The sequence below is a fragment of the Penaeus monodon genome, chromosome 3 (genome assembly GCF_015228065.2).
Source record: "Penaeus monodon isolate SGIC_2016 chromosome 3, NSTDA_Pmon_1, whole genome shotgun sequence".
Classification (NCBI taxonomy): Eukaryota; Metazoa; Arthropoda; class Malacostraca; order Decapoda; family Penaeidae; genus Penaeus; species Penaeus monodon.
In genome coordinates this window covers 19,055,451-19,075,450 of record NC_051388.1, presented here as the reverse complement: position 1 = coordinate 19,075,450, position 20,000 = coordinate 19,055,451, and the positions used below count along the sequence as shown (strand labels likewise).

Here is a 20,000-nt window from a genome sequence, read left to right as displayed (position 1 = left end):
TGAAAATTATATCAGCAGTGTTTGATAGGTAATTTGGATACTATTGGACAAAAAATAGCTACAAGATACACACACACACATATATATATATATATATATATATATATATATATATATATATATATATATATATATATATATATATATATATATATATATATTATATACATATATATATATATACATATATATGTGTGTGTGTGTGTGTGTGTGTGTGTGTGTGTGTGTGTGTGTGTGTGTGTGCGTGTGATAGAGCTTCAGTAACCACACTAAACCCTTAACTCTTGTCTAAAGGAAGCAAACAGATATTTCAGTAGTGTTACATGATAATAGTACAAAGTACAAGAACTTGTACAGTGACGCTTTCACTGAACAGCTACGTAAGGCATGAAGACAGCAGAAGGTGAATGTTCCAGGGTAGCTATTCTGTTACGTTTACGCGCGTATGTTTTTTTTCCGTAGAGTGTAAGTGTGTGTGTGTGTGTGTGTGTAAGTGTGAGTGTAAGCGTATGAGAGTGAGTGTAAGTGTGAGTGTGAGTGTGAGCGTGAGCAAGAGTGAGTGTGAATGTGAGTGAGTGTGATGCGAGTGAGTGATATGTACTTGACATTTATTGCTTTTTAAAACGAGACTTCGATAAAGACGATAAGCACACCTCTGTAAACCTTAGAAAACTCAGTCTACAGTCCTTATCTCGATGTCGACAATCGTGATTACAACCTACTTCGCCTAGAAAGTAATATGGGAAAAAAAATTTCATTCGTATAATTTATTTTGAATTTTTTTTATATACAACTATATCAAACTAATAAGCAAGTCATCATTTAAAGAAATTAATCCAGAAATTGTATATACAACTATATCAAACTAATGACCAAGTCTTCATTTAAAGAAATTAATCCAGAAATAAAATGCGCGTCCTTCAGAGCTCATCTCGAATGCGATGTTTGGTTGGCTTCCTGGGTGCCTCGTCCTCTGATCTGACTCGCGACTGCTGAGCTCCCTGATTGGTCAATTCCAGCCAATAGCGTCCGAGATCGGTGACTTGCTCAGGGTCCAGGATGACGTTCTCCAACAACGGAAGAGTCGCCCAAAAATCCAAGACCTGCGTGGGAGTTCTGGTGAGCAAACGGGTGTAACGCGAAACAAACTGGTGTGGATACTATTGCATGCAAATAACACGCAAATATAGTCGTACAAACCTACATATAATCATACATGTATATACTCACATATACAGATAGAATGACTGATAGATAGATAAGTTGTAGACAGATAAATAGATACAGAAAGAGAGACGGAGAGGGATAGGAAGAAAGAAAGAGACACAGACAGATACATAGAAAGACACATCAGGAACATGCATACATACATCCAAAATCCAAACACAAAATTAAATTAAAACGGACCACAACGAATCCCCTTTACCTCCTGTCGGCTTTCCTCCTCCATAACAGGATTAGTATTGAGGTTCAAGCGGTGATGTCTTGTCTCCTGGGTTATAGGGTCCCACGTGAAGCCCAAGCTGTCATCAGGCGTCGGGTCCCTGTGTGAAGATGATGCTTATGTTTCTCAACCTCATTTTTCATTATTTTGGTCCATATATATACATACATATATATATATATATATATATATATATATATATATATATATATATATATATATATATACATATATATATATATATATGAGTGTGTGATAAAAGCTAAGTATTGTGTAAAAAGCCATGTCTCCGTCTCGTTTTTTTGGTTATCATTTACTTATCATTAGTACGTGACGGTAGGTAGTACCTATGTATCTTCAGAAGATGCTACCCATGTCTTCTATTCGCACATGTAATTGTATCACAGTTCTACTTCCAGCAAAGTACTCCCAGGCAACTAAGATTCATAACCCGTACCCAGTGGTGGCGAAGTTGACCCACAGCTTCACCATTATGTCTCTCATCTTTTGGTCTGCGGGAGACGGGTCGGTAGCAGGCAGCCACCCAGTGAAGTGGTACGCCATGTCGTGCCCGTGACCCACCCCTGAAAACCACACATAGGAATATCACATTTAAGGGAGGTGGCATTATTGTCGTTATTCACAGACTTATTCTGATTGGCTGTTGAAAGGATATTTATTGTTTCACTTGAATATAAAGCATCCGACTTACAGGGTTTATCGCTGAGCAGCGACTGGAATATAGGTATTGTAAAGTCCCCTCGATGTGTGAATTTGTAAGTATAGACATTGAGCGAAGTGTTGCTGCGGACGAGGTACTCAGTGGTGATGTCGTGTGGCAGACGGAAGTGACGATCACCCATCATCTGCGATCAAAGTAAGCACTTGATAGACTCCCGTTTGTACTAGGCTATGTTTACTTGATGCCTAGTGATGTTAGGTTATGATGCCGACAATATATATGAAATAAAACTAGACAAAATAACAGGTCCCCCTCTTTTACATTTTATGCTTTCTTGACATCTTGTGATTTTATAATCGATATAGGTAATTGATTACCATACGTCTTCTATAATTTTACAAAAACACTTAACACACAACTCACCTCGTTAACTGCATCTGCATGAGAAAGTGTGATATGCGTTGTGCCTGCGTAGTGTCGGAAGATCTTCTCACTGGTAGCGAGCAGATCGACGTCCCCTTCTCTGAACTCGAGCATGATGGGTCCTTTGACGGCGAAGTTCTTGCTGAATTCCTCCAGAATCTCCTCGTTTTTGTATATACCTTCGGGGAAGATTTGTTTATCATTCGTCTCTCGGGGAAGCTTAAACAGGGGCAAACAAGAGCGTAAGGATCTGTAGAACAATATGTACTTGAAAGACGTGGGATTTGAACATTGAACACGTAGAGCCGGATATCTGCCTTAATTGTACATTTACGTAAGTCAAACGAAGGAGTATTTCGAACGCGATTTTGAAATACGAATAACTTTAATCTATTGAAAAATATCAAATGAATCCTTCTTCCACTTATACACTATCATCTTTATCCGTTCATGAGATTCTCACATCACATAAAATCCTCCTTTTCCCTTTAAATCATAAATCATATGATGTCCCATCGTCATCGAATCCGAAGCCAAATTTGCGATTACCGAAAGAGAAGAGACTCCCTTCGTGCGACGTCACCCCCGAAATGACATCGACGTGTTGGTGACGTCCCTCCTTCACTAGTTTGTAAGGGTTATCAGGGACGAAATCTTTGTCCACACGCGGTCCCAAGATCATGGGGTTGATGTGAAATGCCTGGAAGAAATAGTATCGTTAATTATTAAAGTTACTAATAACTGACAAACAGATACTGATTGTATATTACTGAACCGTATTTATTGCGACAATTGTAGAAAAGGTGTGAATGAGAATGAACATCTTCACAATGTAAGGTATGTATCTGGCCGGTTTCTTATTTCTGACAAAGATATAATTGAAAAAGGCTAAATACAGTTCTTGTATTATGAAGATATTCATTCCCATTCATACATTTTGTACTGTATATTGCTGGTTAATATTAGGAAAATAGTAAATGTAAAATAATGGTGCAATGGTACAGTACATAATGAATCAGTTAATGAAGAAATATACTATTGTTAAAATTATAAGAATGGCAATAATAATGATAATGGTGTTAAAATAACAGCACAACAACAATAATAATGGTAATAATAATAATGACGATGACAATAATAATGATAACGATGTAGATCATAAAAATAACACTAGCATTAACAACAACACTAGTGACTATTAGTACGATCATAGTAATGAAAGTGTCATCAATAATAATTATAACAAAAACAACAACAGCGATAATAATGATTACAATTACATTGCATAGTATTGTTGTTAATATCATAACAAGAAAAATAAGACTTTGAATAAAAAACTCACCATGAGCTTCCACACGACGCTGACCAAAACAACTGTGTCGGCGTCCTGCAGGCACTCCAGAAGCTGCTGACTATCGGAGGCGGGGCAGCCAGCTAGGGTCCCCGTGTACAGCGCCACGTCCCTGAAGGCGCCACCCGTCGCCCACGGACACAGCGCCGACCCCGACTGCATGATCGCCCGGCGGAAGAGTCCTTGAAATGGGACGAGGAAATGGGGAAATGTTATTGTTTTGTATTGGCTTCCTAACATGTTGCTCTGGACTCCCTTTAACAGTTGTCCCGTTGGCTCTAAACGGGTGGTTTCCAAACTTCAGGAGTCCATGGCCCACTTTTGGCATATCCACATACTCGTCTGCCCTTCAAAATTATGTGATGACGATAAACATGACCCGTAATTTGAAAATCACAGTCTTAAATAGTGCCATGGACAGCATATGCGAGTGAGTAAAGTTAGACCATATTTTTTAACCCCCTCTCGCTTTAGTTCCCTTCTTGCTACAGATTGCAAGCATTCTCACCCTCACTGTACGGCGACAGGATCTGGTAGTGAACGGAAGCTCCTCCTGCGCTGAGCCCGAAGACCGTGACCTGGCTCGGGTCCCCAGCGAAGTGGCGGATATTCCTCTGCACCCAGCGGAGGGCGAGCGACTGGTCCTTCAGCCCGAAGTTCCCAGGGATCACTTCGTCCTCGGTGGAGAGGAATCCTAGAGGGGAGGTGCGATGGAATATGTCCTTGAGTTTATATCATCAACTTTGATAGAAGATATTCATAATAATTACGATGCTAATGATTATATTATCGTTATCATTACAATTAGTAGTAGTTGCAGAAGCAGCAACAACATTAGTAGTAGTAATGATAAAAATTATAACAATAATAACATTGACAAAAATCATAATACTCAATACTATTCAACCACATTGATCGCCCATCGTTTTTAAACAATACCAATACTAATCATACCAATAACAGTTTCATTCACTCTTCAACATCGCCATCACTCAACGCCCATTCTTACCTAGAGTGCCAAGGCGATATTGGATAGTGACCACAACAATATCCCCGTCTAGTAAGATATTCGGTCGACAGAAGTCAGCGGACCCGCCGAAGAAGGCGCCTCCGTGGATGTACACCATAACAGGCAGACCGCCGTCGCCAGCACCCTCTGGTAACTGCGTGGTCGAAAATACGAGGTACAAGGACTATTAGATGAAGGGAAGGGAACGTAGAGAGATAAAGATGAAAGGGAGAGACTTGTGATGATTGGATGAATGTAACATGACCGAATAACATAGTTGTATTTCAAATAATAATTTATAAAGACACTGTGCTTCCATGACACCGTCCATCTCAAGAAGACACTCTTTTTTGCGTTTACATGACTCGATACCCATATAATCATTATTCCTTATGACCTTAAACCACCATGAACCACCTTAAATCGCATTAAACCTCCTTGGACCACCCTAAACCACTTTAAAACACTATAAACCACCTTAGCATTCACCTGCGGAGTAAAGACATTCAGGTACAGGCAGTCTTCGGAACCCCTGAGTTCCATGGAGTCAAAGAAGCCGAGTTGAGGACAACCAGGAGAGATGGATGAGCCGTTTTTCACTCCTTCCCATGGCTCGGCAGGGACCGGGTCCTGTAGGGTTAATAGGGATGGTGTTCATTTGTCCATTTATTGGTTATTGTGTCGAGGCTGATGGAGCAGTGGTTAGCCTACCATCTGTGAAAAGCTTTCTGATTCTGTAGCTTGATTTACACACATTGTGTAATAGTGATGATTTGCATTATCGTTTTTCTTTTTCTCTGGCACGTTTTATATCAACAACATGTAAGGATGAACTTTGTAGTCTTCAAAACGCCAAAGGAAAACAATATGTGCGATAGCCTTTTGATTTCCATCCTAGTTTTCACTAAATACATACACAGGTATACACAAACAAATAAACATATACTATATACTATATATATATATATATATATATATATATATATATATATATATATATATATATATATAGTTGTGTGTGTGTGTGTGCGCGCGCGTGCGTGCATGTGTGTGTGTATGTGTGTGTGTGTGTGTGTATGTGTGTGTGTGTGTGTGTGTGTGTGTGTGTGTGTGTGTGTGTGTGTGTGTGTGTGTGTGTGTGTGTGTGTGTGTATGTGTGTGTGTGTGTGTGTGTGTTTGTGTTTGTGTGTGTGTGTGTGTGTGTGTGTGTGTGTGTGTGTGTGTAAAAGGCTATCATCCTTAGTACAATGGTGAACAGAGGGTAGTTATACTTGCTAACGGCTTGACTCTTTATTTCTGAGAGTTGATACCACGCAGTATAAAACACACGAGACATGTCTAGTTATGATCGGGTAATCGGGCTGCGCGGAGGTCACGGTCAGCTGCCCGGAGGGAGAGGGCGGAGCTGACCTTAGCGCGGTGGTAGCTTAGCACGAACTCCCGGTCAAACGAGGTCAGATATAAAATGTGACCTCCGCCCTCGCTGAGCGGGTGGTTCTTATTTGTGACATTTGGATCCACGTGGAAAACAGCCACGTGGTCCACTGGTAACCGAAATAGAATTATCCACATCTTATAGTGTGTGTGTGTGCGTGTGTGTGTGTGTGTATGTATATATATGTATATGTATATGCATATATACGTATATGTGTGTGTGTATATACACATATACATGTGTGTATATATGTGCATGTGTGTATATATGTGTATATATATAATATATCCTCTTCTTTTAACGGTAGGTTCATGTCTGAGCCGCCGTGGTCACAGCATGATACTCAATTGCAGTTTTCACGTCGTGATGCTCTTGGAGTGAGTACGTGGTAGGGTCCCCAGTTCCTTTCCACGGAGAGTGCCGGTGTTACCTTTTTAGGTAATCATTCTCTCTATTTTATCCGGGCTTGGGACTAGCACTGACTTTGGGCTGGCTTGGCCACCCAGTGGCTAGGTAGGCAATCGAGGTTAAGTTCCTTGCCCAAGGGAAAAACGCGCCGGCCGGTGACTCGAACCCTCGAACTCAGATTGCCGTCGTGACAGTCCCGAGTCCGAAGCTCCAACCACTCAGCCACCGCGGCCTTGACGATCATGGGTTTCCATGATTTTTCTTGGCAATTTAGAGCGGTGGTTTGCCATTGCCTTCCGCCCGGTGTTTTTTTTTTTTTTCTTCTTCTTTTCGAGTCACCATCTCTATTTACCCGGCACTGACTTGGGCTGCCTTGGCCACCCAGCGGCTAGGCAGGCAATCGAGGTGAAGTTCCTTGCCCGAGGGAAACAAATATATATATATATATATATATATATATATATATATATATATATATATATATATATATATATATATATGAATATACACACATATAATATATATATATATATATATATATATATATATATATATATATATAGATATATGTATACATATATGTATGTGTGTATGTATATGTATGTGTGTGTGTGTGTGTGTGTGTGTGTGTGTGTGTGTGTGTGTGTGTGTGTGTGTGTGTGTGTGTGTGTGTGTGTGTGTGTGTGTGTGATGTGTGTGTGTGTGATGTGTGTGTGTGATGTGCGTGTGCGTGTGCGTGTGCGTGTGCGTGTGCGTATGTATAATATATATATATATATATATATATATATATATATATATATATATATATATATATATATGTATGTATTTCTGACGAAGACGCAATCGAAACCGGTCAAATACATCTCTTGTATTGTGAAGATATTCATTCTCATTCATACCTTTTTTACATTTGTCAATATGAATACGGTTCATATATATATATATATATATATATATATATATATATATATATATATATATATATATATATATATATATATATATATATAATTTATATATATATATACTATATACTATATTATGAACGTATTGTGCACTCTTACTAAAATTACAGAACTAACTGTTATTCATGTTGATATATAACCTTGACATAAAGAGACAGTCATGGCCATAACTATGTTCCAAACATAAACATGCACGTCTATGCGTCAGCGTGAACAGCCCGCCGCGCTCAGACTGCCACCACGTCATACCTTGAACCTGAGCTTCCCGACGGGTGGCTTGGCGAAGGGAATGCTGTAGAAGGAGAAGAATGTTCTTCCGCTAGCTGATTCTTCCTTGATTCCCGAGATCTTTCCTTTCATCGTGTTGGCAATGATATCTTCCCCGGCGGCCGCTGCGGGAGGAATCGCCGCCGTCGCCACCACGAGGACGGCTGCCAGTCTGCGCAGAGACATCCTGCAAGGTGTTTGACAGGCCGGTTTTACTTTATATATATATATATATATATATATATATATATATATATATATATATAGATAGATAGATAGATAGATAGATAGATAGATAGATAGATAGATAGATATAGATAGATATATACATAATACACATACATACATACATACATACATACACACACACACACACACACACACACACACACACACACACACACACACACACACACACACACACACACACACACACACACACACATGTGTGTGTGTGTATGTGTGTGTAGGTGTATGTGTATGTGGGTAGGTGTGTGTGTTGGTGGGTAGGTGTGTGTGTGTGTGTGTGTGTGTGTGTGTGTGTGTGTGTGTGTGTGTGTGTGTGTGTGTGTGTGTGTGTGTGTGTGTGTGTGGGTTGGTGGGTGGTGGGTATGTGTGTGTGTGTGTGGGTGGGTAAGTGTGTATGTGTGGGTGGGTAAGTGTGTATGTGTGGGTGGGTAGGTGTGTGTGTGTGGGTGGGTAGGTGTGTGTGTGTGTGTGGATGGGTAGGTGTGTGTGTGGGTGGGCAGGTGTGTGTTTGTGTGTGTGCGTATGTGTACAAGCGTGCGCTTGTGTGTGCATGTGTGTCCATATATAAATCAATACATAGACAGGTATACTGCAGGTTTACACATGAATACACGAATACCAATACAAGTATATGCATTTGTGCTTGAGTGTGTGTAATATTGCAAATCATCCTCTAGCAATCAGTTAAGTCACGATGACTGGCTGATCACTGACAAGAACTTAATAATGGAACTACGCAGTAACTTGAATCTGTGTACCTCCCTTCACACACTACTCATGCATGATTGCTATTGTCTGGAACTACTACAAAGAGATTGGACTTGAACTGACTTGCAAGGGGTTGAAAAGAGAGTGCGATAATACTCAACCCTTTCTTTTTGATTTACTCGGTGACAGGGTGTATTTTGCCACATGAAAAGAAACAAAAAATAGCAGGTATAAGATATAACAAAGAAACGTTGTTATCCATAAGCAAACGTTATTATTATTATTATTATTATTATTATTATTATTATTATTATTATTATTATTATATATTATATATATATATATATTATATTATATATTATATTATATATATGTTATATATATATTATATATATATATATATTATATATATATATATATATATATATATATATATATTTTATAGCATTGGTAAAATAGTATATGTAGTTAACGTCCACCTGTTTTGTAAGGAATCGATTTGAATACCAGAAGCATTATGAGTGCGAAATCTGCCGATTCATTCAGTCATTTCAAAATGTATGACAAGATCTGCCGTACCAGTCAGCCACATTAGAAAAAAAAATTACTACCCATCACGTTCATGTTTACACCAAGAGCGCAAAATTAACCAGTACCTATTTAAAAATGATGTCGCAGGTATGAAAGTCGACTGTCTTCTTCATCTTCCTTTTCTTAACATGTTATGATCATGCACTGCATATATAACATTCATTTCATTAAGAAAATTTCATTAAGAAAATTGCAAATCACTAAAGAAATACATTTCTTACAGTATCGCCAGTATGTATAAACGACGATTCTTTAAAGACTTACTTTCTTCGACAATATAAAAAACTTTCCTTATATACAAAACTTTCAGTGAGAAATATTCAGTAATAAAATGGGAAACATTTTCGACCGTATAACTGACAACAATCACTAACTCCTTTTTTCATTCATATCATCCGTTTGAAAAATAGTAAAGCTTCTTACCCCAAGCTACCAGTATTTCATCACAGACTCCATGGAAAGTGGACGTTGACCATTGAAAGTAACATAACTTTGATCTAAGCTGCTGTCATTTCCCAAATGATATAATCTAAGCGAGGAACAACTAACCTGAATGGGCACGGTGAACGCAGTTACTGAATCGCCAGGAAGTGCAGAGCCGGTCTCACACCAAGGTCATGCAGGCGATAAGAACGAGGCGCCAGTTTTAAACGTGTCATTCATTTAACATCAACGCATCATGTTGTGACTCCCAAAACTAGCTCTCAAAATTTTGTAGTTAGAAATCATGTACCGGTAAATTAATATGAGATAGATTTCCTGTTTAGAAATGCAGATGAGGGAAATATAAGAATATAGTTCATCTATAAACTAGAAACTAAAGCGTCCGCAAATTAAACCGAAAATGTATGTTAAAATAGCGAATGGTTCACAGAGAAAAATATTATTATTGATGTTGTCATTAATGTTATTATTATCACCTGTATTATTATCATTATTCTTGCTATTTATTCTTCATTATTATCACTATTATAATCATAATTATTATCACTATCATTATTATTGTTGTTGTTCTTGTTCTTGTTCTTATGATTATCATTATTATTATTATTGTTATCATTGTTATAGCTATTATTGTTATCATTGTTATTGCTATTATTGTTATCACTGTTATTGTTATTATTATTATTATTATTATTATTATTATTATTATCATTATTATTATTATTATTATTAGAAGTAGTAGTAGTAGTAGTAGTAGTAATATTTTATCATCATCATCATTATTATTATTATTATTATTATTATTATTATTATTATTATTATTATTATTATTATTATTATTATTATTATTATTATTATTATCATCAGCAGCATTATTATTATTATTATTATTATTATTATTATTATTATTATTATTATTATTATTATTATTATATCATTATTATTATTATCAATATTATTGTTGTTATTACTAAAATTGTCATTATTATTATTATTGTCATTAGTAGTAGTAGTAGTAGTGTTATTATCATCATCATCATCATCATTGTTATCATTATCTTTTATAATTCTATCATTATTATGAATATGATTATTTTGATTGCCATTGTGATTATCATTACTATTATCATTATAATAATAATTATCATTATTATCATTATAATTATTATTATTGTCGTTATCTAGTTTTCTTTTCAATATTATCATTACTGCAGTTATCATTATGTAAATATCATAATTGTTATCCTTATCATCATTACCATTGTTGATTTTATCGTTATTTACATTATCACTGATTGTTTCACATTAGTACTTTTATTAATATCATTGCAATATGTTTTTACTATCATTTCTATTGTTATTATCACCATTATTAGTATAATCATTATCATTCTCATTATCATTATTATCAATTATCATTATCATTGATATATTATGATCATTACTGTCACTATTATTATCATCATTATTATCACAATCGTTGTCTTTGTTATTATCATTATAATCATCTTTACTATCATTATTATTACCACTGCCTTTTTGTAATCATTATAATTATCATTATTATTGTTGTCTTTTTCATCATTAATATCATTATTACTATTATTGTTGTTGTTGCTTTTGTTATTATCACCATTATCAGAATCACTTTTCTCACCATACCGCGCATGTGTGTGTGGGTGTGTGCATGCGTACATTTGTAAATGGAATGTGATCTAATTAATGATAGTCCGCCGATTATGTTGTTAGAATTCAGAAGTAATTTTCCGTATTTCATGTCATACTAATTGTACATTATACCATTTGTATTTTCAGTGCACCATCATAGCACTTGAATCTTCTGGTAACTACTTGGAAGCCGTAGGTAGTGTAATGAGAATTAGCGAATATCCTCTTCACAGTGAAATGAGGTAATTCCTTCAATTAAGAGGGTATTGCTTCATATATTTCTTCATCCACTTTATTGTATTAATTTTATTGTCTGTCTTCAGATAAGCATTTTTATATACTTTTATGTTGATAGCAAAAAAATTTTCATAAAATTTTGAAATTTTTGGTAACAAAACGGATAACCTTTAACCTTTTTGTTTTGAGAAACAAATTCCTTTTAAAACAGAAAAATGAAATTTTAAATTTTGGGGAAGCCCCATTTTTATCTTTTATTTGAAATTAAGTTTTTTTTTTTTTTTTTTTTAGCTTTTTCAAAAAATTTTAATAACCTTTTGGGAAATTGTAAAATTTCAATATAAAATTTGACCCCCAAAAAATTCCCAAAACAGAAACAATTTAAATCTTTTTTTTAGAAGGTTTTGGAAAAAAACCCCCATTTTTTAATAAAATTTCCTCCCCCCCCAAAAAAGTTTTAAAAGTAACTTATTATTTGGGTTTTCAAAAAAAAGGGGGGTTCAAATTTTTTCCCCCAAAAATTTTAAAGTATATAATTTTAAACCCCCAAAGGCACCCCCTTCCAAAACAACCTTTTCTTTAAATTATTTTGGGAAAAAAACCCAAGGAAAAAAAAAGCTTTCGGGAAAAAAGGAAAAAAAACCCTCCAAATTTTTTTTTTAAAGTATTTTGTTTTTTCCCCCAAAAGGGAATCCTTAAAAAATTCAAAATTTTCGGGCAAAAAGGGGAAAATTTCACGAAAAACCCCCGGAAATGAAGGGTTTTTGTTTGGGTTTTTCCCCCCTTCTTTTCCTTTCCTTTTCTCCTTTTTTTTTCCTCCTTCTTCTCTTTCCTTTTTCTCTCTCTCTCCCCTCTTTTCTCTCTCTCTCTCCCTCTCTCCTCCTCTCTCTCTCTCCCCTTGCCTCTCTCCTTTTCTCTCTCCTTCCCCTTTTCTCTCTCCTCCTTCCTCTCTCTCCTCCTTCCTCTCTCCCTCTCTCTCTCTCTCTCCCCCTCTCTCCCTCTCTCCCCCTCCCCTCCCCTCCTCTCTCTCTCTCTCTCTTTTCCTCCCCTCTCCCCTTTTTCCCTTTTTCTCTCTCTCTTCCCCCTCTTTTCCTTCTCTCTCTCCCCCATTTTCCCTTTCCCCTTTTCTCCCCTCTCTTCCTCTTCTCTCCCCTCTCCCCTTTTCCCCTCTCTCCTCTCTCTCTCCCTCTCCTCTCCTCTTTCTCTCTCCCCTCTCTCTTTTTTCCCCCTCTTTTCTCTCTCTCTCTCTTTTCCTCTCTCTCTTTTCTCTCTCTCTCTCTCTCTCCTCTCTCTCTCTCTTCCCCTCTTCTCTCTCTCTCTCTCTCTTCTCTCTCTCTCCTTCTCCTTCTCTCTTTTATCTCTCTCCCCCTTCTCTCTCTCTCTCTCTCTCTCTCTCTCTCTCTCCTCTCGCTCTCTCTCGCTCTCTCTCTATCTCCCTTTGAAAAAGGGCTTTTCATCCTTAGTAAAAGGTGAACAGAGGGTGTTATACTTTTTAAACGGTTTAAATCTTTATTTCTGAGATTGACACCACGAAGTAAAAAAACCACGCATTTTTGGGTAAAGGGGTTTATAGGGCCGCGCGGAGGTCACGGCAGCTCCCCGGAGAAGGGGGGGAGCTGCCCTTTAGTGCGGGGTACCCTTAGCACGAACCCCGGGGCCAAACGGGGGTTTCAGATAAAAAAGTGACCTCCGCCCTCGCTAAAGGGGGGGTTTCTTTTTGGGACATTTGGATCCCAAGGGGAAAAACAGCCACGGGGGCCACTGGTAATAGAAATGGGAATTACCCACATCCGTAACAAAAAATAGAATTTAAAACATTTTATTTTGCTGGGCCCACCTACTCGCCCCTCCCCCCTCGGGGGCCCCTTAAGGGGGGACCAAAATTGGCTGGTTCGTTTTGGGTTCTCTTTGCTTTGCCCGGTTCAACTTCGGGGGTGCTCGTCCATGTTGTCCTCATCCCCGGGTCCCTGGTGTAATCTGCTCGCCCTCGATTATCCACACGCCTGAAAGGGCTCGCCCCAGGTTCCTTGACTTCAAATTCGGCTTGACCTCCTGTATTCCGGCCCAGGCCCAACTCGGCGGCGTCCTCGTCCACACGTCCTAAAGTCTCGTCCCGGTCCTTTCCCCTTTCCCCACGGTTTCCCCGTAATCTTCGTCCGGATCTACGGGCCGGCGGGGCAAAGGGGGGGGCATTTTGGGGCGGGTTTTTACCTGCGCTTTTCGAGCTCCTGGAGTTGACCGGATCTGCAGGCGTCCCCCAGGCGTTTGCCTATGCACCCGCATTTTGGGGCGATGGGGACCCTTTTTGACGCAAACTTGGTCCCTGGGGCCTATGGGGATCTTCGAAAGACGTCCTTCTCACCCGCATCCCAAAGGGGGCCCCCCTCGGGGCCGTTCGGTCCCCACTGCAATATTAAAAATCGGGGGCCAGATCATCACGTAAGGGGCCGAGAAAAGGAAAAAAAAAGGGAACAGAGAAAAATGGGGTTTGGTTTAAAACCCTAGGGCCCGGTTTTTCATAAAAATTACGGTTTTTTTAAAGTTGGGTTTTTTTCTTATTTTTGTTCCCTTTTTTTTATTTTTTTTTATTTTCACAAAAAAAGGTAAAAAAAGAAAAAAGAAGAGGGAAAATGTCAAATAGCGGTCCGCATAGCCCAAATTTTAAAATAAACCCCTTCTGATAGATTTTGAGAATAGTAAGGGAACGACCCTCGGCGATCCGCGGGAAAATCTATTTGAACCAAGTCGTCACACAGATAAGAAAATAGATGTAACTTTTCACAGACAGCGGGGCAGGGCAAAATTGCGGGCTTTAAAAAGATAAATCTTTACGCCGGACTAAGACAAAGAAAAAAAGGGTCAGTGTCTTTTATCCCGTGGGGTGAGTGAGCTGAAAGTGTGGGTATTTGGGGTGGGGAGGACAGCTATTTTTTTTTGTTAATGAGAGGGAAAAACGAGAGTGACCTCCCACGAGAATGAATCACAAACACGAAATTGCGTTCACTATAAAAAAAAATTGAAGTAAATTTGCAAAAACAGCTATTTTAAGATTATTTTAACTAACCCCATGGGAAATTTAAAAAATATAATGATATGCGACAGAATGTACCAAAAGAAAGATGGGACATGAAAAAAAATATTCGCCAAATTTTTTTTTCAAGCAAAAATTTTCTGGGGCAGAAAAATCTGAACGCCCAGGACATGTCTAGCTTTGCCCGTCAGACTTTAATAAAAAAACAAAACGGGGGGAAACCATACCCAAATGCCCTAAGGCTGAAGCGACTCGAGCCGGGAAAATAATATCCCGCTCTCTTCGCGTTTTGTAAAGGGCGCTCCCCAAAATTCCCCAAGGATAAAAATTCACGAACCCCCACAAACGCTTGGGGGGTACCCAAAACATGGGAAGCGACTTCAAGGGGGGTGAGGAAAAGGGGGATTAAAAAGCGGAAAAAGATTTTAGCTTAAAAACCCCATCCCACATTAAAAGGAAATAAAAAAGGGGTCACAACCCAATCAAAGGGAGCCGAACGAACGAATAACTTTTAAACTCGAACGACGGAGCGCAGATCCCATTTGGCGTTTACGCAAAACCCCCGGGGGAATATCGGGCCCAACCTGTGCACTATGAAATGGGGGAAGATCCCACGCTATATCCAAATAATACAATTTTTTACCTGCTTCGCTCTAGCGCCGATAGAAGTGTACCCAAAAAAACAAGGGAACAAGATTTTGTTTTCTTCCAAAGTAGAGGGGAACCCAAATGGTCATCTGGGGCCTTTCCCACGCCGCCAAGACCGGGAAAAAAAGAAGGGAGGTCAGGTCAAAACAGGAAATTAACCTTTTTCTAATCCAAAGTGACCGCAAAAGAAAAAAAAAAGGGGAAAGGGCAGGTCGGGGCAGGGTTAGGAACGAGATAAAAAGAAATGGGGATTCGTGTAAGTTAAAAACACGAACGCGTTAAATTCGTTGCAGATGAAAAAAATAAATCTCTTAAAAAAGAGAGAAAAAAAAATTAATTTTTAAAAATAAAAGAAAAAAAAATTTATGTTTTTGATCACATAAATCGATCGCACGGAAAAGGATCTGAGGGGGAAAAAAAAAGTGGAGAACGTCATTGCTGTTAAATTTGCACCCCTTTAAACCCCCAAAAAAAACAACGGCTTAAAACATGATAGGAGAAGGAAAAAGGGAAAAAAAAATAAGGGAAAAGGGGCCCCAAAAAGGGAAATTTCTGTTTTTTTCTTTGCCATGTCTTGAAGCCCGGGCGAGCGGATTTTCTTTTGGGGGGGTTTTGTCCCTGTTTCCTGCCAAAAGGATGCAACCCGGGCCCTCGCTGCCACCAGACTGTCAAAAGGCTATCATCCTTAGTACAATGGTGAACAGAGGGTAGTTATACTTGTTAACGGCTTGACTCTTTATTTCTGAGAGTTGACACCACGAAGTATAAGAACACGACATGTTTAGTTATACGGGTTATAGGGCCGCGCGGAGGTCACGGTCAGCTGCCCGGAGAGAGGGCGGAGCTGACCTTAGTGCGGTGGTAGCTTAGCACGAACTCCCGGTCAAACGAGGTCAGATATAAAATGTGACCTCCGCCCTCGCTGAGCGGGTGGTTCTTATTTGGGACATTTGGATCCACGTGGAAAACAGCCACGTGGTCCACTGGTAATAGAAATAGAATTATCCACATCCTGTAACAGAAATAGAATTATCCACATCTTATACTCCTCTCTCTCTCCTCTCTCTCTCCTCTCTCTCTCTCTCTCTCTCTCTCTCTCTCTCTCTCTCTCTCTCTCTCCTCTCTCTCTCTCTCTCTCTCTCTCTCTCTCTCTCTCTCTCTCTCTCTCTCTCTCTCTCTCTCTCTCTCTCTCTCTCTTGTAAACGTTTCCCTTATCAAAATTAGCGTGTAGTATGAACATTAATGAAAATCAGCGAGCATGCGCGCGCAGGTCGCCGAGCGCTCGCTCACATATGCGCGCATATGAGCACGCTCACTTTGTCTAATGATATACAAATATGTTTATCAGTATAAACCCCGCCAACTCGCACTGGGCCAGCGCGGTGGGGTAAGGCCCAAACTCCCCAAACATGAAACCAAGCAGAATGGAGACAGTTGGGGAAGGCCTACGTCCAACAACAGACCCTCAATGGCTGATTAATAAAAAAAAAATAATAATAAAAAAAAAAAAAAAAAAAAACATTAATAGTGGGTGAATTTGATTATCATTTCAAAAATATCTGCAGCTATGGCGTGAGGGGCGGGAATAAATGTTACTGATAAGCAGGAGTTTTAGCCAAAAGCAGTGGAATAAACCCCAATTTCAATCCTCAATGAGAAAAAATCTATTATTGGTTGATATAAACATTATGGCGCTAGTCTTTTTTGGAGAAAAAGCTCCGGGGACTTTTGTTTTTTGATTTGCCTATTGATTGATTTATAGACAAAAATTATTAAGTCAGTTTCATTCTTTTCTTATTTTGAATTTGCTTTTTTTTTCATTTCTACCATTTATTTTTTTTTTATCTTTTTAACACCAAAAGGACGAAAACGAATCAGAGAAACTGTTTACAAGGGTTTGGGGTAATAAAAACACACCGATGAAACTTCATAAAATAGTCTACGCTGCAATTATTCTTGCAATCGAAACAGACTTCAAAGAAAACGAAAGTTGAGGACGATTGGCTGACGGAATTCTACAAAAGATTGCTTGAACTTTCTCATGATTTCTTAATGAAAATTAAAATAAAAACATTTAATAACAAAAGCCATTTTAATAGATATTTATTAGACGAGAATTTATGATAAGCATCGCAGATATAGAAGAAATAGGATTTGTCTTACTGTGATATTTTTTTTTATGGAATTCCTGCATTTACTCATGCTTAATTAATACTTGTTTGATAGTCGTGTGTGTGCGTGTGTGTGTGTGTATATATATATATATAATATATAATATAATATATATATTTAGTAATAAAATACAAATATATATATCAATATTATTAAAATATAAATATATTATAAATAATTTAAATTTTTGTGTAATATATTAATATTAAAATATTATAATAAGATGTATTAAAATAAATTTTTTTATATATATAATATATATTATATATATTATATATATATAATAATTAAAAATATCATATAATATATATATATATAATATATAATATATATATATTATTAATATATATGTGGGGGTTGTGTGTGTGGGTGTCCCTTCTCCTCTCTCCTCTCCTTTCTTATATATATTAAATATATTTTATATATATATATAAATATTATTAATAAATATAATAATTTACTATATATACAAATATAATATATTTATATATATATATATATATATTATATATATATACCATAATACATTACAGATATATATTTAATATAATATATATTATAATATTAATATATATGTTACGCCCACCGCCCCGTCTCTCTGCCCCCAAAACAAGGGGAGGCTAGGCAACGGGGGTGTATCCACGGGTGTGAACATGAACAGCTCCAAGAGGCCCGGCACCAAGGTCCCAGAAACCACGAGGGGAAAAGCCAATGGCGAGGGAGGGCACGAAATAAACACAAAGTTTCAGCTTTTCCTTTTTTTTACACAAGTTTTTTACCCAAAACTTTTTTATAGGGACAAAGCAGGGGAAAAAAACCCCTGTCACACTGCACGATACAGCTTATAAAAGGGCAAAAACAAAATTCCTTTTCATGTTAAACCTGTTTTGCACGAGACAAAGACCCACTGGGTAGCACTATCCCCCTATCAAGCGACACCCGTCTGCTCTGAAACCTAAAAATGAAACAAACTACAGAAAAAATTTAAAAAAAAATTTTGTCCTCAGGAAAAAAACAAAAATTTTTTCAAACAAAAAAACCGTAATTGAAAACAGTCCTCAGAAACACAAAAATCTTTTTATCCCGCGGGGTTTCTTTGCTCCGCTCTGGGGAGGTTTGGGCGGCGGTGATTGCAGGGCCCCAGAGGGGGCTCCTCCCCCCAAAACCGGCTCATGGTCACCTTTAGCTGACATCGCCCCCCCGCCAAAGTGTTCATCTCGGTCAGCGTCTGCCCCGTCCCATCGCCCTATGGGGTAAGTCATCTTTTCTGTCTGGCCTCCCCCAGGTTAAGGCTCTCCGGTGCGCCCAAATCCTCGAGGAAGTCAGGCAACGGCCCCCCCCCCAACCAACTCCCCCCTCCCTGACACTCTTCGGGCGTCCCTTTTCCCCACAAATGCCCAGCTTTGTATCAGCTGGCCCCTTCGGGCCATTCGGGGAAAGTTAGCTACCAACACGTAACAACCCCTCCCCTGGCCCAAAAAGGCTCCGCCCCAACCCCAGCCATCGCCAGCTGCAGGTTTTGAATGGGCTCCCTGGGCCCTCTACTCCCACATCCTCTTTCCTCGACACCGGATTTAGACTCGTCCCGGGGGCAAGGTGCAGTCACTCAGCCGTAACTACCCCTTTCACAGCCCAAACCCGAAGCAAGGCACTCTTCACGGCACCCCCCCGCTTCGTCCAAAGGGCGCACACGCCTTTTCTGCATAAGGGAGTCAAAGGCCAGCAAACAGTGCCGTCCAACGGCCAATCACCGGGAGCCGCTGCACCGTGCTGCCCACGCCAATCGAGCCCCACTGGCCCCCAGCGCACGCAATGCCCGTGACACCACCCTCTCTGTGGGCATCTGGAACGCTAGTGGCCACTACAGGCTGCACTAGGTCTTTTCACCCCCTTCCATGTCAGGGGGCATAGCCCCATTATGAGCCCTCCACCCGCATCGTCTGGTTTTGACAGCAGCTTACCCCAAATCGGGGCCCCGGGAACGAGGACGGCTGGGTTTCGCCCCCCCCCAGCCGTCCAAGTTTTCCCCCTTTACCCCTTCCTTTGCCCTTTGGAATGCACCGGGTGGTGACCATACTGCCACAGTCCTTTCGCATGCTGGAAAGGGACAAATCCGTCCAGTTGGAGGACGTGTTCTCCGCTCCCCCCGACACCGACTACGTCTGTGCCTTCCCACCGCGCCCCAACACAAGCTGAAAATGCCGCCCACCTTTTCAATCTTCTTTCCCCCTTTTGCCTTTCCCCCCGGAGGGCACCGGCGGGGGG

At 39.2% G+C, this 20,000-nt stretch overlaps 1 protein-coding gene across 1 annotated transcript; it reads right to left on the bottom strand.

Moving 5' to 3' along the window:
- Window positions 1–761: 761 nt before the first annotated feature.
- On the bottom strand, window positions 762–10,169 carry LOC119593074 (venom carboxylesterase-6-like). The gene is made up of 12 exons (XM_037941997.1): window positions 10,085–10,169; window positions 7,970–8,174; window positions 5,399–5,539; window positions 4,910–5,063; window positions 4,409–4,594; window positions 3,892–4,082; window positions 3,099–3,249; window positions 2,550–2,728; window positions 2,157–2,310; window positions 1,902–2,028; window positions 1,427–1,544; window positions 762–1,103 (listed from the first exon to the last, which is right to left on the bottom strand). The coding sequence occupies exons 2-12, from the start codon at window positions 8,171–8,173 to the stop codon at window positions 921–923; spliced, it is 1,788 nt and encodes a 595-aa protein (XP_037797925.1). The 5' UTR covers window position 8,174; window positions 10,085–10,169; the 3' UTR covers window positions 762–920.
- Window positions 10,170–20,000: the final 9,831 nt, after the last annotated feature.